Below are 18,408 nucleotides of genomic sequence, written 5' to 3'. Positions count from 1 at the left end.
CATCTGAGATTAATACTTGTTCTATTGCATCCAATGCTAAAGGTAAGTGCAAAAAGGTCAGATTGTTCTGGGTCATGTGATAATAGCAAAAAGATAGTCCACAAAATTTGAACTTTTCTACTCTATTCTGACTGGCCTCCACCATTTATAGAACGAATAGGGCTCATCTCATAGAGCAAATGTAAGGAGATTAGCAATGGCCCAAACAATGTCACCTACAACACTTTAATATTTTTGGCTATTGTATTCTTCTCTAGTACAAACTATCTCAACTAGTGAGGTTACTATTGGCATCACATCACTGACCATCATAATAACAAAGATTTTTCCAGACCATATTCTTGTTGGGCCACAGAGCATCCTGGATCACTATCTGGTTGGGCCACATGTTCACGGGCCATATCCTCAGTGGCCCCAAAAATGTCTAAACTATCTTATGGGTGAGCAGCTCAGGGTCATAGACTATATCATGGTGTCTAAGACAAGGATGTCAAACAATATTCATGAATGCATGCACAAGAAATGTTTTTCTTTACATCACTAAAAAGTGCTGTAGTTGGCACACTATTTTTTTAGCGATGGACTGTGATCATATTTAGATCTACATGGTCTCAACAACTTGAGAATCGTTGATAGCTGACTAATCTAATGAGTAGACCAGCAGGAAGCTGGATGGTCTCAACAACTTGAGAATCATTGATAGCTGACTAATCTAATGAGTAGACCAGCAGGAAGCTGGATGGTCTCAACAACTTGAGAATCATTGATAGCTGACTAATCTAATGAGTAGACCAGCAGGAAGCTGGATGGTCTCAATATTTTGAGAATCATTGATAGCTGACTAATCTAATGAGGTGACCAGCAGGAAGCTGGATGGTCTCAACAACTTGAGAATCATTGATAGCTGACTAATCTAATGAGTAGACCAGCAGGAAGCTGGATGGTCTCAACAACTTGAGAATCATTGATAGCTGACTAATCTAATGAGGTGACCAGCAGGAAGCTGGATACAATTGGTGGAGTAATTGAAAGACTTGATCAGCTTAAGTTATTTATACAACAGAAACTATTCTAGAGTTTAAACAAAAGTAAATCAGCAACTCCACCCAACATACAACAAAAACATTTTAAAAAGCTCAACCCAACACAAAACATAGGAGAGTTACAGTCAATAAAATACTATAGAATAAAAGGAAGAAAAAATAAGTGTAAAGAAATATTGCAGTACAGATGAATACAAACAAATTTAGTTGTAAGTTCATATGCAGAAAGTCAAAACTCAAATAAATGTATAGATAAAATATTCAAATTGTAAGGTGATGTAAAGTGTGTTGTAAAATATTTCCAAAATCAAAGAAACTGGAAAATCACAATTGTTGCAGACAATAATGTCACAGAGCAATTATTATATACAGTTTGTTCATTATGTAACAATGATGACCGCTTACCCAGGGTGCTTTGCACTGTGGTTTTGTGTCTTCTTAGATATTAGGAAAGGAGATAACTCTACCTGACACACGTTGGGGAAGTAAAGGCCGTTGGTCGGTGTGCTGGCCACATGACACCCTCATTAACTGTCGGCTATAGAAACATCTTCCTCCATAGATTGCAAGGTATACAAGGGGCACTTTTACTTTATCCCAATGAAAAGAAATTCCTTTGACCACCCATTTTAAAGGAGACCAATCAATTAACAATAAAACATAAACCTGAATCCATCTCATGGATTTCTTCTATCTTTGATCTAATGAGAGAATGTAAAGCAATAAGTCAACACTAGACGTAAAGCTGGAGCATAAAGTGTTGGTGGGAATGAGTGCATGTGATAGTTCAGTAAATAACAGTTGATAACCGATTGTGCTTGATTCATTGTCTGCAATAAATTGTGACGTGTCCCATAGAAACACAATTTCAGTGTAAAAAAAATAAATCTTACATCAAAGAATTTATTGAGCATCAAGATGAAACAATGAGAGTGCGTCAACAAATCAATAATACTGAAAGGTGAAGGTCATCAGAAGTTACGTTAATTTAAAAAAAACAACAGGTTCTACAAAGAAAGTCAAATAAAGAGAAATATTGTTACTAGAAGCATTCTACCCAGTAAGTATAGATAGTACATGTATAGATAGTCTCATTAACCAATAGCATAAAATAATTAATTGCTTTAATGCTCAGTTAACTTAAGAATTCCCAAACCCTTAATTAATTGGTATCTAATACCTCAACTCTACTTCTCTAACTGTACACAATGGTTATGTTTATGAATAAATATTACATAATATGACTATGTAAATTTATATAATATATATAAACATGTTAAGGCGTTGTCTTGGATTCCAAAGATTAAGACAGAGTACAGTAATTCACTTGACATGCAAACCAAGCTGTGAGACATCTTATGCAGACAAAGCCATCCTCTGCACCACACCCGTCTTTGTGACCTTTGTGAGATCTTTCCACCTGTCTCTTTCAGAGGCCATCTTCTGCCAGCTGCCTTCGTTTATGCATATATGTATATGTGTATAAACAATTTTATAAAAACATAAAAATAAAGTTCATTACAAAACAAGTTCCAATGTTACACACCCATATCTCACAGTAACCCAGAAAAATATTTATTTTGTTACAAGTTACAAGATTTTTATAGAATTAACCAGTTGCAAGGGCAGCTATTATTATAAATAACAAATGACAGTTTCAACATAAGTTAACAAATATAAATATATTATTGCTCTAATAAGCAATTTCAACAAAAGCTATGCGTATGTTTTATGCGATGTACAAATATTAAAAGTGTTAGCTATGTACAAAAGCATCTACTTATATTTACAATTTATCTAGGTCAGGCTGGGCAAAGGGTTAGTCACAGCTCTTGGTGTTCAGGGGAAATAGCTACATCTGCTGGACTTTGCTAAACTCTACTTAGGCGAGACTTCTACAAATATAGACTTTGCTAAACTCTACTTAGGCAAGAGTTCTACAATATAGATTTTGCTAAACTCTACTTAGGCAAGAGTTCTACAAATATAGATTTTGCTAAACTCTACTTAAGCAAGAGTTCTACAAATATGACAGGAAACATTCCCCTCTTTCCATTCAGACGTCCCCACCTCCAGTTGCCTTTGGTGTCTGCTATTTCCTCCATCTCTATCACATCACCTTCCTAGAGAAGAAAAAATGAGTTAAGTAAAAGACACATGAAATAGCTTACAAGAAAGAAAGAACACAGAAATCATAAATGGTCTTTTTAGATAAAGATTATAATTCTGAAAGTGAAAGGGTATCTTTCAATACAGAAAAGTAAAATGAAATGGAATAGTGATTGAGGATCTAAACGACAAAATAACTAATTACATTTGCGGTCTCATTATCAAAATAACAAAGTGTTTCCCACACCTGTAATGTGTAAAAAAAAAAAGTAATATTCCCCTTTCAGACCTTGCGATCTATTGCGCAGATGATGTTAAAGGTCATCTGTTTCTTTGGCCAGCAGTTAACAAGCAGGGTGTCATGCGGCCAGCACAATGACCAACTGTTTTTCTTTCCCCAACTAAAGTTAGGTACCTATTATAGTTGCTGGACTCAGGGGGTGCCCTAAAAATCCTGAAATTCTTCAAATCCCAGTCTTCACAGAAATTTGAACCCAGGACCCCAGGTTCGGAAGCCAAGCGCTTAACCATTCAGCCACTGTGCCCCCCTGTGAAGTGTAAAAGAAACATTTGACCAACCTTGAGTGACAAGTCATTCTCTGTTTCTCCTTGGAAATCATGGATGACTTTCCCGTACTCTATTTTCACTTCTGGTTCTAGAACATGAAGAAAACAAAATGTTCAGTAGGATTATACTGCATAGCTTATTTAATTAGCCTAAAGCCATAAAACAAAACACATAAACTAACAGCCATGATCTGATCAATCGGATCCCAGCAGAATATCTAGAAATGAGTATATGATACAGATTTTATAACAGATGATAATAAAAATAATAATAATAATAACCTTTATTATCCATAAGGAAATTTGTCTTACAATTTATGCATTGCACCAAACAAGGCATTATAACTATAGAAAACCAAAATATACATTCACACCAGATTATTTGCTTTCTGTTGATTTTAAGTTGATAGATTATGACAAAATACTAGTTTATGGTGGGGATAATGTAAGATGTTGCATACAGTTGAATTAGAAAATGTTGACTATTTAAACACACAGGGTTAAACATAACAAACGATGGAGGATCACTAAACAAGATAAAAACATAGCTAAGCTTGGCATCTCAAGCCATGAGTAATCCTTGGATTCAGTTATGTGAACTGTCACATCAATCTACAATGAAAGTCAACGGACAGACGATGCTTTTGATAAAATTATAGTCATCTAATAGCTGATGCAGGCAATGAGCTAAGATTAAATAATTACCGTTAAACTCTACAATGACTGGTTTCCATTAAATGAACATACCAATAATAATGTCTGGTTCTATGATTTCCTCGGCCACCAGATTGAGTGGAATCATTCCTTCCTTCTTGCCCAGACGTCCTCGAGCCCAGTCCTCACCATAAAACTCTAGAATCTCAATCCTGTCACCAGCCTTGAAGCCTAGGTCACCCAGGGGAGGGTCAAGGTAATCAAATCTTCCTCGGCAATAACCTTTAACAGTCTGTAAAAAAGAAATTATTTATTTCATGACCGTAATTTCAGAATTACAGAATGTCAAGTTGATTTTTTTTTCTAAAACAATAAAAAAAATTTCAATGAGCCATACATCTGTTTGGGTATAAAAGTTTCCTTTCAGACCTTATGGTCTATAGGGCAGATGATGTAAAGGCCATCTGTTTCTGTGGCCTATGAGGGTGTCATGTGTCCAGCACAATGACCAACCGCCTTTACTTTTCCCAACTAATGTCAGGTACCCATTAGAGCTGGGTGGACTCTGAGGCGCCTGAAGATCCCCAAAATTAAAAATCCCAGTCTTCACCAGGATTCAAACCCCGGTCTCCGGTTTTGTCCTATGCCTCCAAGCATATTGCAACTATTTCATTAAGCAATTCAGTTCATTATTTAAGGACAATGAATTTTAATCCAAGTGACTTACTTCTTTAGAACGCTGCACTAACACTGGCCCATCAGTGATTAGCTCATCAGCTTCTTGTGGTTGCTGGTCAAACGTCTGCTCCTGAGGTATCAAATCAAGTTGCTTCCCTTGGATTGTAGATGTTACTCCAGATGCTTTGGTTTGAGGCTTTTTGTATGGTCTGTATTCAGGCAAATTGATAGGAATGTGACTGACAAAGGATGCTGGGAATCTTCCTTTCTTTCCTTGGAACTCTCCTTGCAACCATTCATTGTTGACTTGACTCAAGACATTTATCGTATCACCAGACTTAAGTGGAAACAAAAAAAAAGTATTAGTCAAAACTGATTTTTTAAAAAATATAAACTACAAAAAAATTCTGAAATATGGAAGAACCCAATGACCTACTAACTATAAATGCAGGATGTTCCAGTCAAAATATATACAAACTATTGTTATAGATAAATTGGCGACACCAGTAGAGGCAGCTGTCTCTCTGTGTAACTGGCCAACACAGGTCAGCATACAGGCAAGCATTAACATTTATGACCCTTTGGGAAGGTATGGGAAAGTATGGATGTTAAGAATCCACATGCAAATTGCCCATCAAATTAGCATGTTATTGTCTGGAAAAGACTAGCAACAGGAATGTGGTATTTCTATATCTCTATATAAAGAGCACCCAGTAGATACCAGACGGTCAAGTCCAGAATGATTGGTTCAGTTCAGTACAACAGTACAGTGTTTCAAATTGCCATTGGTACATTGTTTGGTTATTAATCCACCTAATAAGGTCTCATGCTGTTTGAACTGAACCAATCAAGTTCTTGAGTTAGTTGTGTTCATGTAGGCCAGTGCTAGCAGAAAGCCAGATAGAAAGTAGAGACACTAACAATAGCAATTGTATTAATGTTTATAAAAGTCAATTAAGTGTTTTAAAATTCAGTGACATTGTTTTAACATTTTCTCAACCAGTTCTCAAATGTCCTTCAAACTGATCGGGCAATGGGTTAATGAAAGGGAGGGGTGTAGAGCGTGAGAACCACATACAATGAGACTCCCCACACTCCAAGAAGCATCTTAAAATCTGGTCCATGACTCATCCCATTGGCATCCTACTTAGATACCAGAGAATCAAAACAGATATACAAGACAGACTTCCAACAGATATACAAGACAGACTTCCAACAGATACAAAAGACAAACTTCCAAACAGATACACAAGACAGACTTCCAAACAGATATACAAGACAGACTTCCAAGCAGATACACAAGACAAACTTCCAAACAGATACAAAAGACAATCTTCCAAACAGATACACAAGACAAACTTCCAAACAGATATACAAGACAGACTTCTAACAGTAATATAAGAAAGACTTCCAACAGATATACAAGACAGACTTCCAACAGTAATATAAGAAAGACTTCCAACAGATATACAAGACAGACTTCGTACAGTAATATAAGACAGACTTCCAACAGATATACAAGTCTGACTTCCAACAGATATACAAGACAAACTTCCAACAGTAATATAAGACAGACTTCCAACAGATATACAAGACAGACTTCTAACAGATATACAAGACCAACTTCCAACAGTAATATAAGACAGACTTCCAACAGATATACAAGACAGACTTCTAACAGATATACAAGACCAACTTCCAACAGTAATATAAGACAATGTATGCAAGAAAAAGCTTCCAACAGATACACCAGTCAAAGTCTAGAAGATAACTCATTTCCAAAGGAACATCAAACAAGAATAAAGAAAAAGAAAAAGGAACATCCAAACAAAGCATGTGTTGTGTGCCCAGCATAGTGTGAATGTGGAAGGATGCGAATGCGTGATGAAAGGGGAAGATAGAGGAGGATTAGAAATGGAGTCATGTAAACAAAAATGTAATTGACAGTTTATTATTTGTTGAATCAAGATCATAAAGTCCTCATAATATAATATATATATATATATATGAGTCTGTTTGGTGTATATTTATAGCTTTTTTTATATAGCGCTACTTTCATGCTTATAGCATGCTCAGAGCGCTTTTGGTCCAACCTCATTTGTGGACCGGTGGGGGGGAGGGGGGTATCTAGGAGTTGGTTTTCCCTGCTGCCTTAAGCCGCTCAGTAAACACAACTCTGCCCGAGTCGGGTGTCGAACCTCGAGGCCCCCTTCTAGGTAGCCAAGCCAAGCCAAGCCAAGTGCACTTGGCCTCTCGACCACGCTTCCCAGCCTCTCGACCACGCTTCCCAGCCTCTCGACCACGCTTCCCAGCCTCTCGACCACGCTTCCCAGCCTCTCGACCATGCTTCCCAGTCTCATCTGCTCGTAACAATATGATTTCTGTGTTTCACTTCGTTAATCTTTTTTTAAACTTACTGAGAAAGAGAGTTCCCCTTCTTGTCCATTGAAATCAGCGATGGCCGTGACTGGCATGGACAAGGCTTCGTTGCTCGGCAGATCCTCAATGATTTCAACAAAGGAAACAGGAAAGATACCCCTGCGACCTTTCTTCTCACCCCTCAACCACTCTGTCCCTACTCTTTCTATGATTTGCACCACATCGCCGTCTTCAAGGGCAAGGTCACCGTCCCCTTCACCTGAAAGTTGACATTCAAATTGTAACGTTACCGTATCATAATGGCAAACAAAATATTATTGGCTGGAGTTTAGTGTAAAATTTATTATTTAAAACATAAGTGAAAAACAAATGTACCGTCAAAATCAAATCTTGCTTTACATCTTGGACCTTTGACTGAGTTAGTCGGGGCACAAGCTCCAATGTCATTTCCAACAATTGACTGGGCAAGCCCAGATGTTGAATTCTGAATAATTTAAAAGTATTTACCCAATAATGCATAGAGTTACAGGTATGTATAACTATACATTTTATCTGTGAGCAAATGTGTGTCATATTTTTAAACAATAAAATATGTATAAAAAAAAAAAAGTAAAGCTACCCCATTTAGACCTTGGAATCTATTGGGGCAGATGATGTGAAGCTTATCTGTTTCTATAGCTAACAGTTAATGAGGGAGTCATGTGGCCAACACAATGACCAACTACCTTGACTTCCTCTAATTCTGTCAGGTACCCATTAGAGCTGTTTAAGACTCATGGGCATCATAAAATCACAAAGTTCAAAATCCCAAGGTTCGAACAATACCCTTGATTCAAAAGTCAAGACCTTTACCACTCAGCCACCATATCACTTACCACAAACATATATATGTATAAATAAAAAAATAAATAGAAAGTCACACCTTTTGAATTTTTCAAGTCACATACAGGAAATAAGAAAAAAAGGTTATTCCTCTTAAAAACAAACAAACAAAACAAGAAAAGTATATTATTTCTGTTTGAGGTGTGTCTTTCCACATTTTAAACAACTCCAAGTGCCCCCCCCCCCCCCCCCCCAGATTTGTGTACTGACCTCCTCTGGAAGTGGACATTTGACTTGCACATAGTTGGCAGGGAAAAGTCCTTCCTTGCCGCCAAACTTGCCAACCAGCCAATGCTCATCTTCTTTTCTCACTAAAAGAACTGTGTCACCAACCTATGTAAAAACAGAATGTCTGAACTGATGTATCTCAAAGACTATTTAATATTTAAATAACTCATGTCTATCCATACTATTGGCACTTCTTAGGGTTAACATGACTAAATACAAGACCTACAATGAGACCTCTTTCAAGCAATTGAAGACTATAACAACATCTGCAACTAACTTCATCCCTCTTTTATCTTATCTTATCAATTACAGTCATTCCTTCAAAAAGAAGATTACTATGTCCTAAGCCCCTGTGGTAATCTAGTTGTCATGTTCTTTAAAGACTTAACTCATTCTCTCCGTAATTATTTACCACATTCTGGTGGAATCAACGTTGGTATCGTCAGTTAAGGGAGAAATAGTTAAAGTCTGCTAAGTCCATGGTTTTCCTGGATGATTCAGGCAACCTGTTCTATGCTTGAAGAAAGAACATTTGTACGACTTAATCTTAGCATATCGCTTCTTCTGTCTTGGAAGACAATGAATGCGACAGGTGAGTCACTGGTTTTGGTTATGTCTTGAGATAGGGCAGAATCTGGTGTGACTAATCAAGCCAATTCTGGAATAGCAGAGTTGGCCATAGTTCATGCATGTATATATAGAGTAAGCATCTTTGTGTCTTCCTGAGTATTTTATCAGGTTTCAGTGCAGGACAAGATCCCAATCATGAAAAAATTGATCCTACAAGGCAAAGTACCAGGTGAAAGAGTGAGGGAGAACAAAAGAGAAGTGAATCATATAAAGGAGCGTATAACCCTCACAAATTCTTAGATTGTTCATTGTACATTATTATGTATGTTCATTCAAAATTGAAAATTACTACATCCTAGCCAAAGCCTCCCGCAGGACGAGGGGAGATGGCGCCGAGTTCAAACCCAGTACCATCAAGACATCAGTCCACAGCATACCCTTCCCCTCAATTCATTAACAATATAAATACTAAAATGTTAAGAGTTAGAAGTGGTTACCTCCCCTATACAAGTAAACAAGCAGAAGTCAGAAACTAAAAGCTGGGTTTTTTCATTACCTTAAAGCTGAGTTCATCCTCCTGGCGGGCAGTATAGCCATGGACAGCTATGCCATGGGGCTCTTTGGACATATAGTGATACAGAGGATGGCCAGGTCCTGGTCGCCTAGGTAACACAACTGGTTCTAAAGACAAGATACAAAAGTAAACCATTAAGTCGACAAGCTTAGTTAATTAATTGCCTTATTCATATTCTCTATTAATCTGAGTCAGCCAAAGCCATGACAACAAAACACTCTCTTCATAATGTTCACTATTTATATTTAAATAATGAAAGGGAGAGGTGATATAAGTGAATGAAATGAGAGATTCTGTGGATGTAAAGAAATGAGAGATTCTGTGGATATAAAGAAATGAGAGATTCTGTGGATGTAAAGAAATGAGAGATTCTGTGGGTGTAAAGAAATGAGAGATTCTGTGGATGTAAAAAAAATAAGAGATTCTGTAGATATAAAGAAATGAGAGATTCTGTGGATGTAAAGAAATGAGAGATTCTGTAGATATAAAGAAATGAGAGATTCTGTGGATGTAAAGAAATGAGAGATTCTGTGGATATAAAAAAATAAGAGATTCTGTGGATGTAAAGAAATGAGAGATTCTGTGGATGTAAAGAAATGAGAGATTCTGTGGATGTAAAGAAATGAGAGATTCTGTGGATGAAAAGAAATGAGAGTTCCTGTGGATGTAAAGAAATGAGAGTTCCTGTGGATGTAAAGAAATGAGAGATTCTGTGGATATAAAGAAATGTAGATATAAAGAAATGAGAGATTCTGTGGATGTAAAGAAATGAGAGATTCTGTGGATATAAAAAAATAAGAGATTCTGTGGATGTAAAGAAATGAGAGATTCTGTGGATGTAAAGAAATGAGAGATTCTGTGGATGAAAAGAAATGAGAGTTCCTGTGGATGTAAAGAAATGAGAGTTCCTGTGGATGTAAAGAAATGAGAGATTCTGTGGATGTAAAGAAATGAGAGATTCTGTGGATATAAAGAAATGTAGATATAAAGAAATGAGAGATTCTGTGGATGTAAAGAAATGAGAGATTCTGTGGATGTAAAGAAATGAGAGTTCCTGTGGATGTAAAGAAATGAGAGATTCTGTGGATATAAAGAAATGTAGATATAAAGAAATGAGAGATTCTGTGGATATAAAGAAATGAGAGATTCTGTGGATGTAAAGAAATGAGAGATTCTGTGGATATAAAGAAATGTAGATATAAAGAAATGAGAGATTCTGTGGATATAAAGAAATGAGAGATTCTGTGGATGTAAAGAAATGAGAGATTCTGTTGATATAAAGAAATGTATATATAAAGAAATGTGAGATTCTGTGGATATAAAGAAATGAGAGATTCTGTGGATGGAAAGAAATGAGAGATTCTGTGGATGTAAAGAAATGAGAGATTCTGCAGATATAAAGAAATGAGAGATTCTGTGGATATAAAGAAATGAGAGATTCTGTGGATGTAAAGAAATGAGAGATTCTGTGGACTAAAACAACCAGACTGCAGTACAGATTTTCCAAACTGATGTTTGGTTGCTGTACCTATATTTCAGTACTTTAAAAAAATGAATCAGAATCTAAAGTTAACCAATCAATTATAATTAAACCACATATTCAGCCTTTGCAAGTGTCTACCCTCATGTGTTTACTGCGATGATTTATGTTTCTTAATTGCCAAATATTTCTTGATGTATTATTACTATTCTGCCTGGTCGTGCCCTTTGCGCGCTGGACTGTCGTTTGGATTTACCGATGGTCCCGGGTTCAAACCCTGCCCGCTCCCATCCCCTGTCATCCTGCGGGAGGTTCAGACTAGGAAGTAAACTATCTTCAACTCTGAAGGAACATCCAAAATATGTAAAAAAAATGTAACATATTCTTTCAATATATCCTGTATAATTTCTTTCTTATATTAACAATGGCACTAACAGAATCATCTTGCCAGAGAGGTATATAAATGACTTGACGTCACACTGAAGAAACATCAGTGTTCTTTTCTTACTTCTTTAGTAAACATCTTCAAACTAAACATAGACTTAGATTTTCAATTCAATAAAAACTTGAAGTAAATATAGTGATAATATTCAGCTTTCTACTACTTTAACTTTTTACTGAGACAACTTTATGATACAACTTTAACTTCAACTAATGGACATGCAACCATTTAAGAACTCATTACAATGCCAAGACAGTTACTATGCAAGGACCCTGACTAATTTGCTTTTCCCCAATTTATACTTTTCTAAACCAGAATCCTAGAAGCTTCTAAATATTTTATAAACTGAGACCTTCTAGAAACTAATGTATGCTATTTTTTTCCTGACCTCTTTCCCTGATTGGATGATTTAATTAACGCGTGTTCTGTGTCTTCTTTGACCTGACCATGGTTTCTGGAAACAGGTCAAATTAGGTCACAGCATTGATTAGTCACATTTACATTGAACAGGTGTGGTTTTACAGGAACAATTTCTGAAAATTTCCTAGAAACATGAGATCGGCATGTAAACAGTTGATCCATGTTTTGATTGATTTATATTCTTTATCTAGAAGAATGTTTCTGCTTCAACTGAAAGAGACAGTGAGAGCTTGAAAAAAAGCTCAAGTTTTATAAGACCTAGTGCTCAAAAGAAATGTCTGGCCCTCAGGAGCCCAGGCATAGAAGTTTGTTTTAGGAGCTAAGGAATTGTAGGGTTAAAACTATAAACAGAGCAGTCAGTGTGTTTGTGGGAGTTGTGTTCATGGGTGAAGGCATAAGAAACTCAAACATTGAGAATATTTCAAATTATTTTCAACCTGAGTACAAATTCAAGATTTATATTTAGATCAGAGTATGTCAATCTCAACAGTTAACAAATGTTGATTCACAAAGATATTAAGGTATTTTAAAGAGAAAAGACAGCAGAGCCATGTACAGAGAAATGACTACGCCTAACAAACTGGACAGTATTAACTTCCTCCCCCGCAAAGAACAATCTACAATCTTCCAACTAAGAACAGGACACACACCACTATTAAATTACCACCTGAACAAAATAAACTCCACACAACTACCCCTTTTCAGACATTGCGCCAACCCCTTTGAAACCGTAAACCATATCCTCTTTGAATGCCCCTCCCTAATCCACCTTAGGCAGACCCTACTTCCACTACAGCCCAACATAACCAACACCCTGTACGGCAGTGCTGAACAGCTGAAGAAAACAGCACGCTTTTTTTTCCTTGGCACAGTCTGCAAAAGAGCTCACAGCTCAGCAGCAATAAAGCTGGCTAGAAGAAGAAGAAGAAAGAGAAAAGACACAAAGTGGACTGCAGCTGCTGTTGTTGTTTTTTTTTTATTTATTTATGTGTGATTAGAATTAAAAAAACATTAAGATCTAAACCATTCATTTGAATGTACTTACTGGCAGCTTTGGAAGCAGACAATGTGCCAGGTTTTTCTTGAATGTTACTGCAAAACATAAAAAAAAAAGATGTTACATGCAAAGTAAGATTTACTTATTTTTTGTAGCATTTATAGAAAAACAAAATATCTATCTAGTTTCTCTTATTCAGATTGAATTATTGAAGCACAATTCCAAACAAAATATCTATCTAGTTTCTCTTATTCAGAATGAATTATTGAAGCACAATTTAGCAAAACATAATATCTACCTAGTTTCTCTTATTCAGATTGAATTATTGAAACAAAATTAGCAAAACATAATATCTATCTAGTTTCTCTTATTCAGATTGAATTATTGAAACACAATTAGCAAAACATAATATCTACATAGTTTCTCTTATTCAGATTGAATTATTGAAGCACAATTAGCAAAACATAATATCTATCTAGTTTCTCTTATTCAGATTGAATTATTGAAGCACAATTCCAAACAAAATATCTATCTAGTTTCTCTTATTCAGATTGAATTATTGAAACACAAGTAGCAAAACAAAATATCTATCTAGTTTCTCTTATTCAGATTGAATTATTGAAACATAATTAGCAAAACATAATATCTACATAGTTTCTCTTATTCAGATTGAATTATTGAAACACAAGTAGCAAAACATAATATCTATCTAGTTTCTCTTATTCAGATTGAATTATTGAAGCACAATTAGAAAAACATAATATCTACCTAGTTTCTCTTATTCAGATTGAATTATTGAAGCACAATTCCAAACAAAATACCTATCTAGTTTCTCTTATTCAGATTGAATTATTGAAGCACAATTCCAAACAAAATATCTATCTAGTTTCTCTTATTCAGATTGAATTATTGAAGCACAATTCCAAACAAAATACCTATCTAGTTTCTCTTATTCAGATTGAATTATTGAAGCACAATTCCAAACAAAATATCTATCTAGTTTCTCTTATTCAGATTGAATTATTGAAACACAATTCCAAACAAAATATCTATCTAGTTTCTCTTATTCAGATTGAATTATTGAAACAAAATTAGCAAAACAAAATATCTATCTAGTTTCTCTTATTCAGATTGAATTATTGAAACAAAATTAGCAAAACATAATATCTACATAGTTTCTCTTATTCAGATTGAATTATTGAAACACAAGTAGCAAAACATAATATCTATCTAGTTTCTCTTATTCAGATTGAATTATTGAAACATAATTAGCAAAACATAATATCTACATAGTTTCTCTTATTCAGATTGAATTATTGAAACACAAGTAGCAAAACAAAATATCTATCTAGTTTCTCTTATTCAGATTGAATTATTGAAACATAATTAGCAAAACATAATATCTACATAGTTTCTCTTATTCAGATTGAATTATTGAAACACAAGTAGCAAAACAAAATATCTATCTAGTTTCTCTTATTCAGATTGAATTATTGAAACATAATTAGCAAAACATAATATCTACATAGTTTCTCTTATTCAGATTGAATTATTGAAACACAAGTAGCAAAACATAATATCTATCTAGTTTCTCTTATTCAGATTGAATTATTGAAACATAATTAGCAAAACATAATATCTACATAGTTTCTCTTATTCAGATTGAATTATTGAAGCACAATTAGCAAAACATAATATCTATCTAGTTTCTCTTATTCAGATTGAATTATTGAAACATAATTAGCAAAACATAATATCTACATAGTTTCTCTTATTCAGATTGAATTATTGAAACACAAGTAGCAAAACATAATATCTATCTAGTTTCTCTTATTCAGATTGAATTATTGAAACATAATTAGCAAAACATAATATCTACATAGTTTCTCTTATTCAGATTGAATTATTGAAACACAAGTAGCAAAACAAAATATCTATCTAGTTTCTCTTATTCAGATTGAATTATTGAAACATAATTAGCAAAACATAATATCTACATAGTTTCTCTTATTCAGATTGAATTATTGAAACACAAGTAGCAAAACAAAATATCTATCTAGTTTCTCTTATTCAGATTGAATTATTGAAACATAATTAGCAAAACATAATATCTACATAGTTTCTCTTATTCAGATTGAATTATTGAAACACAAGTAGCAAAACATAATATCTATCTAGTTTCTCTTATTCAGATTGAATTATTGAAACATAATTAGCAAAACATAATATCTACATAGTTTCTCTTATTCAGATTGAATTATTGAAGCACAATTAGCAAAACATAATATCTATCTAGTTTATCTTATTCAGATTGAATTATTGAAGCACAATTCCAAAAAAAATATCTATCTAGTTTCTCTTATTTAGATTGAATTATTGAAGCACAATTCCAAACAAAATATCTATCTAGTTTCTCTTATTCAGATTGAATTATTGAAACACAATTCCAAACAAAATATCTATCTAGTTTCTCTTATTCAGATTGAATTATTGAAGCACAATTCCAAACAAAATATCTATCTAGTTTCTCTTATTCAGATTGAATTATTGAAACACAATTCCAAACAAAATATCTATCTAGTTTCTCTTATTCAGATTGAATTATTGAAGCACAATTCCAAACAAAATATCTATCTAGTTTCTCTTATTCAGATTGAATTATTGAAACACAATTAGCTAAACAAAATATCTATCTAGTTTCTCTTATTCAGATTGAATTATTGAAGCACAATTCCAAACAAAATATCTATCTAGTTTCTCTTATTCAGATTGAATTATTGAAACATAATTAGCAAAACATAATATCTACATAGTTTCTCTTATTCAGATTGAATTATTGAAGCACAATTAGCAAAACATAATATCTATCTAGTTTATCTTATTCAGATTGAATTATTGAAGCACAATTCCAAAAAAAATATCTATCTAGTTTCTCTTATTTAGATTGAATTATTGAAGCACAATTCCAAACAAAATATCTATCTAGTTTCTCTTATTCAGATTGAATTATTGAAACACAATTCCAAACAAAATATCTATCTAGTTTCTCTTATTCAGATTGAATTATTGAAGCACAATTCCAAACAAAATATCTATCTAGTTTCTCTTATTCAGATTGAATTATTGAAACACAATTCCAAACAAAATATCTATCTAGTTTCTCTTATTCAGATTGAATTATTGAAGCACAATTCCAAACAAAATATCTATCTAGTTTCTCTTATTCAGATTGAATTATTGAAACACAATTAGCTAAACAAAATATCTATCTAGTTTCTCTTATTCAGATTGAATTATTGAAGCACAATTCCAAACAAAATATCTATCTAGTTTCTCTTATTCAGATTGAATTATTGAAGCACAATTCCAAACAAAATACCTATCTAGTTTCTCTTATTCAGATTGAATTATTGAAGCACAATTCCAAACAAAATATCTATCTAGTTTCTCTTATTCAGATTGAATTATTGAAGCACAATTCCAAACAAAATATCTATCTAGTTTCTCTTATTCAGATTGAATTATTGAAGCACAATTAGCAAAATATAATATCTACCTAGTTTCTCTTATTCAGATTGAATTATTGAAGCACAATTAGAAAAACATAATATCTACCTAGTTTCTCTTATTCGGATTGAATTATTGAAGCACAATTCCAAACAAAATATCTATCTAGTTTCTCTTATTCAGATTGAATTATTGAAGCACAATTCCAAACAAAATACCTATCTAGTTTCTCTTATTCAGATTGAATTATTGAAGCACAATTCCAAACAAAATACCTATCTAGTTTCTCTTATTCAGATTGAATTATTGAAACAAAATTAGCAAAACATAATATCTACCTAGTTTCTCTTATTCAGATTGAATTATTGAAACAAAATTAGCAAAACATAATATCTACCTAGTTTCTCTTATTCAGATTGAATTATTGAAACACAATTAGCAAAACATAATATCTACCTAGTTTCTCTTATTCAGATTGAATTATTGAAACACAATTAGCAAAACATAATATCTATCTAGTTTCTCTTATTCAGATTGAATTATTGAAGCACAATTTAGCAAAACATAATATCTACCTAGTTTCTCTTATTCAGATTGAATTATTGAAGCACAATTAGCTAAACATAATATCTACCTAGTTTCTCTTATTCAGATTGAATTATTGAAGCACAATTAGCAAAACATAATATCTACCTAGTTTCTCTTATTCAGATTGAATTATTGAAGCACAATTAGCTAAACATAATATCTACCTAGTTTCTCTTATTCAGATTGAATTATTGAAGCACAATTAGCAAAACATAATATCTACCTAGTTTCTCTTATTCAGATTGAATTATTGAAGCACAATTAGCTAAACATAATATCTACCTAGTTTCTCTTATTCAGATTGAATTATTGAAGCACAATTAGCAAAACATAATATCTACCTAGTTTCTCTTATTCAGATTGAATTATTGAAGCACAATTAGCAAAACATAATATCTACCTAGTTTCTCTTATTCAGATTGAATTATTGAAGCACAATTAGCTAAACATAATATCTACCTAGTTTCTCTTATTCAGATTGAATTATTGAAGCACAATTAGCAAAACATAATATCTACCTAGTTTCTCTTATTCAGATTGAATTATTGAAGCACAATTAGCTAAACATAATATCTACCTAGTTTCTCTTATTCAGATTGAATTATTGAAGCACAATTAGCAAAACATAATATCTACCTAGTTTCTCTTATTCAGATTGAATTATTGAAGCACAATTAGCTAAACATAATATCTACCTAGTTTCTCTTATTCAGATTGAATTATTGAAGCACAATTAGCAAAACATAATATCTACCTAGTTTCTCTTATTCAGATTGAATTATTGAAGCACAATTTAGCAAAACATAATATCTACCTAGTTTCTCTTATTCAGATTGAATTATTGAAGCACAATTAGCAAAACATAATATCTATCTAGTTTCTCTTATTCAGATTGAATTATTGAAACACAAGTAGCAAAACATAATATCTATCTAGTTTCTCTTATTCAGATTGAATTATTGAAGCACAATTAGCAAAACTAAATATCTATCTAGTTTCTCTTATTCAGATTGAATTATTGAAACACAAGTAGCAAAACATAATATCTATCTAGTTTCTCTTATTCAGATTGAATTATTGAAGCACAATTCCAAACAAAATATCTATCTAGTTTCTCTTATTCAGATTGAATTATTGAAACACAAGTAGCAAAACATAATATCTATCTAGTTTCTCTTATTCAGATTGAATTATTGAAGCACAATTAGCAAAACTAAATATCTATCTAGTTTCTCTTATTCAGATTGAATTATTGAAACACAATTAGCAAAACATAATATCTATCTAGTT

At 33.3% G+C, this 18,408-nt stretch overlaps 1 protein-coding gene across 1 annotated transcript in view; it reads right to left on the bottom strand.

Moving 5' to 3' along the window:
• Window positions 1-1,206: 1,206 nt before the first annotated feature.
• The window catches only part of LOC106059593 (SH3 domain-containing protein 19-like), a 29,852-nt gene continuing 12,650 nt past the window's right edge, over window positions 1,207-18,408 (bottom strand). Inside the window, exons 10-18 of the mRNA XM_056037268.1 lie at window positions 13,072-13,118; window positions 9,667-9,791; window positions 8,523-8,645; window positions 7,806-7,914; window positions 7,469-7,689; window positions 5,101-5,388; window positions 4,467-4,665; window positions 3,732-3,808; window positions 1,207-3,166 (exon numbers count right to left, since the gene is read on the bottom strand). Coding sequence (XP_055893243.1) covers window positions 3,047-3,166; window positions 3,732-3,808; window positions 4,467-4,665; window positions 5,101-5,388; window positions 7,469-7,689; window positions 7,806-7,914; window positions 8,523-8,645; window positions 9,667-9,791; window positions 13,072-13,118 — 1,309 coding nt within the window. The 3' untranslated portion in view covers window positions 1,207-3,046. The remainder of the gene's footprint in view (window positions 3,167-3,731; window positions 3,809-4,466; window positions 4,666-5,100; window positions 5,389-7,468; window positions 7,690-7,805; window positions 7,915-8,522; window positions 8,646-9,666; window positions 9,792-13,071; window positions 13,119-18,408) is intronic.

Source organism: Biomphalaria glabrata, chromosome 8 (genome assembly GCF_947242115.1).
Source record: "Biomphalaria glabrata chromosome 8, xgBioGlab47.1, whole genome shotgun sequence".
NCBI lineage: Eukaryota > Metazoa > Mollusca > Gastropoda > Planorbidae > Biomphalaria > Biomphalaria glabrata.
The sequence above is the reverse complement of the archived record's forward strand: the minus strand, read 5'-3'. Positions and strand labels throughout refer to the sequence as shown.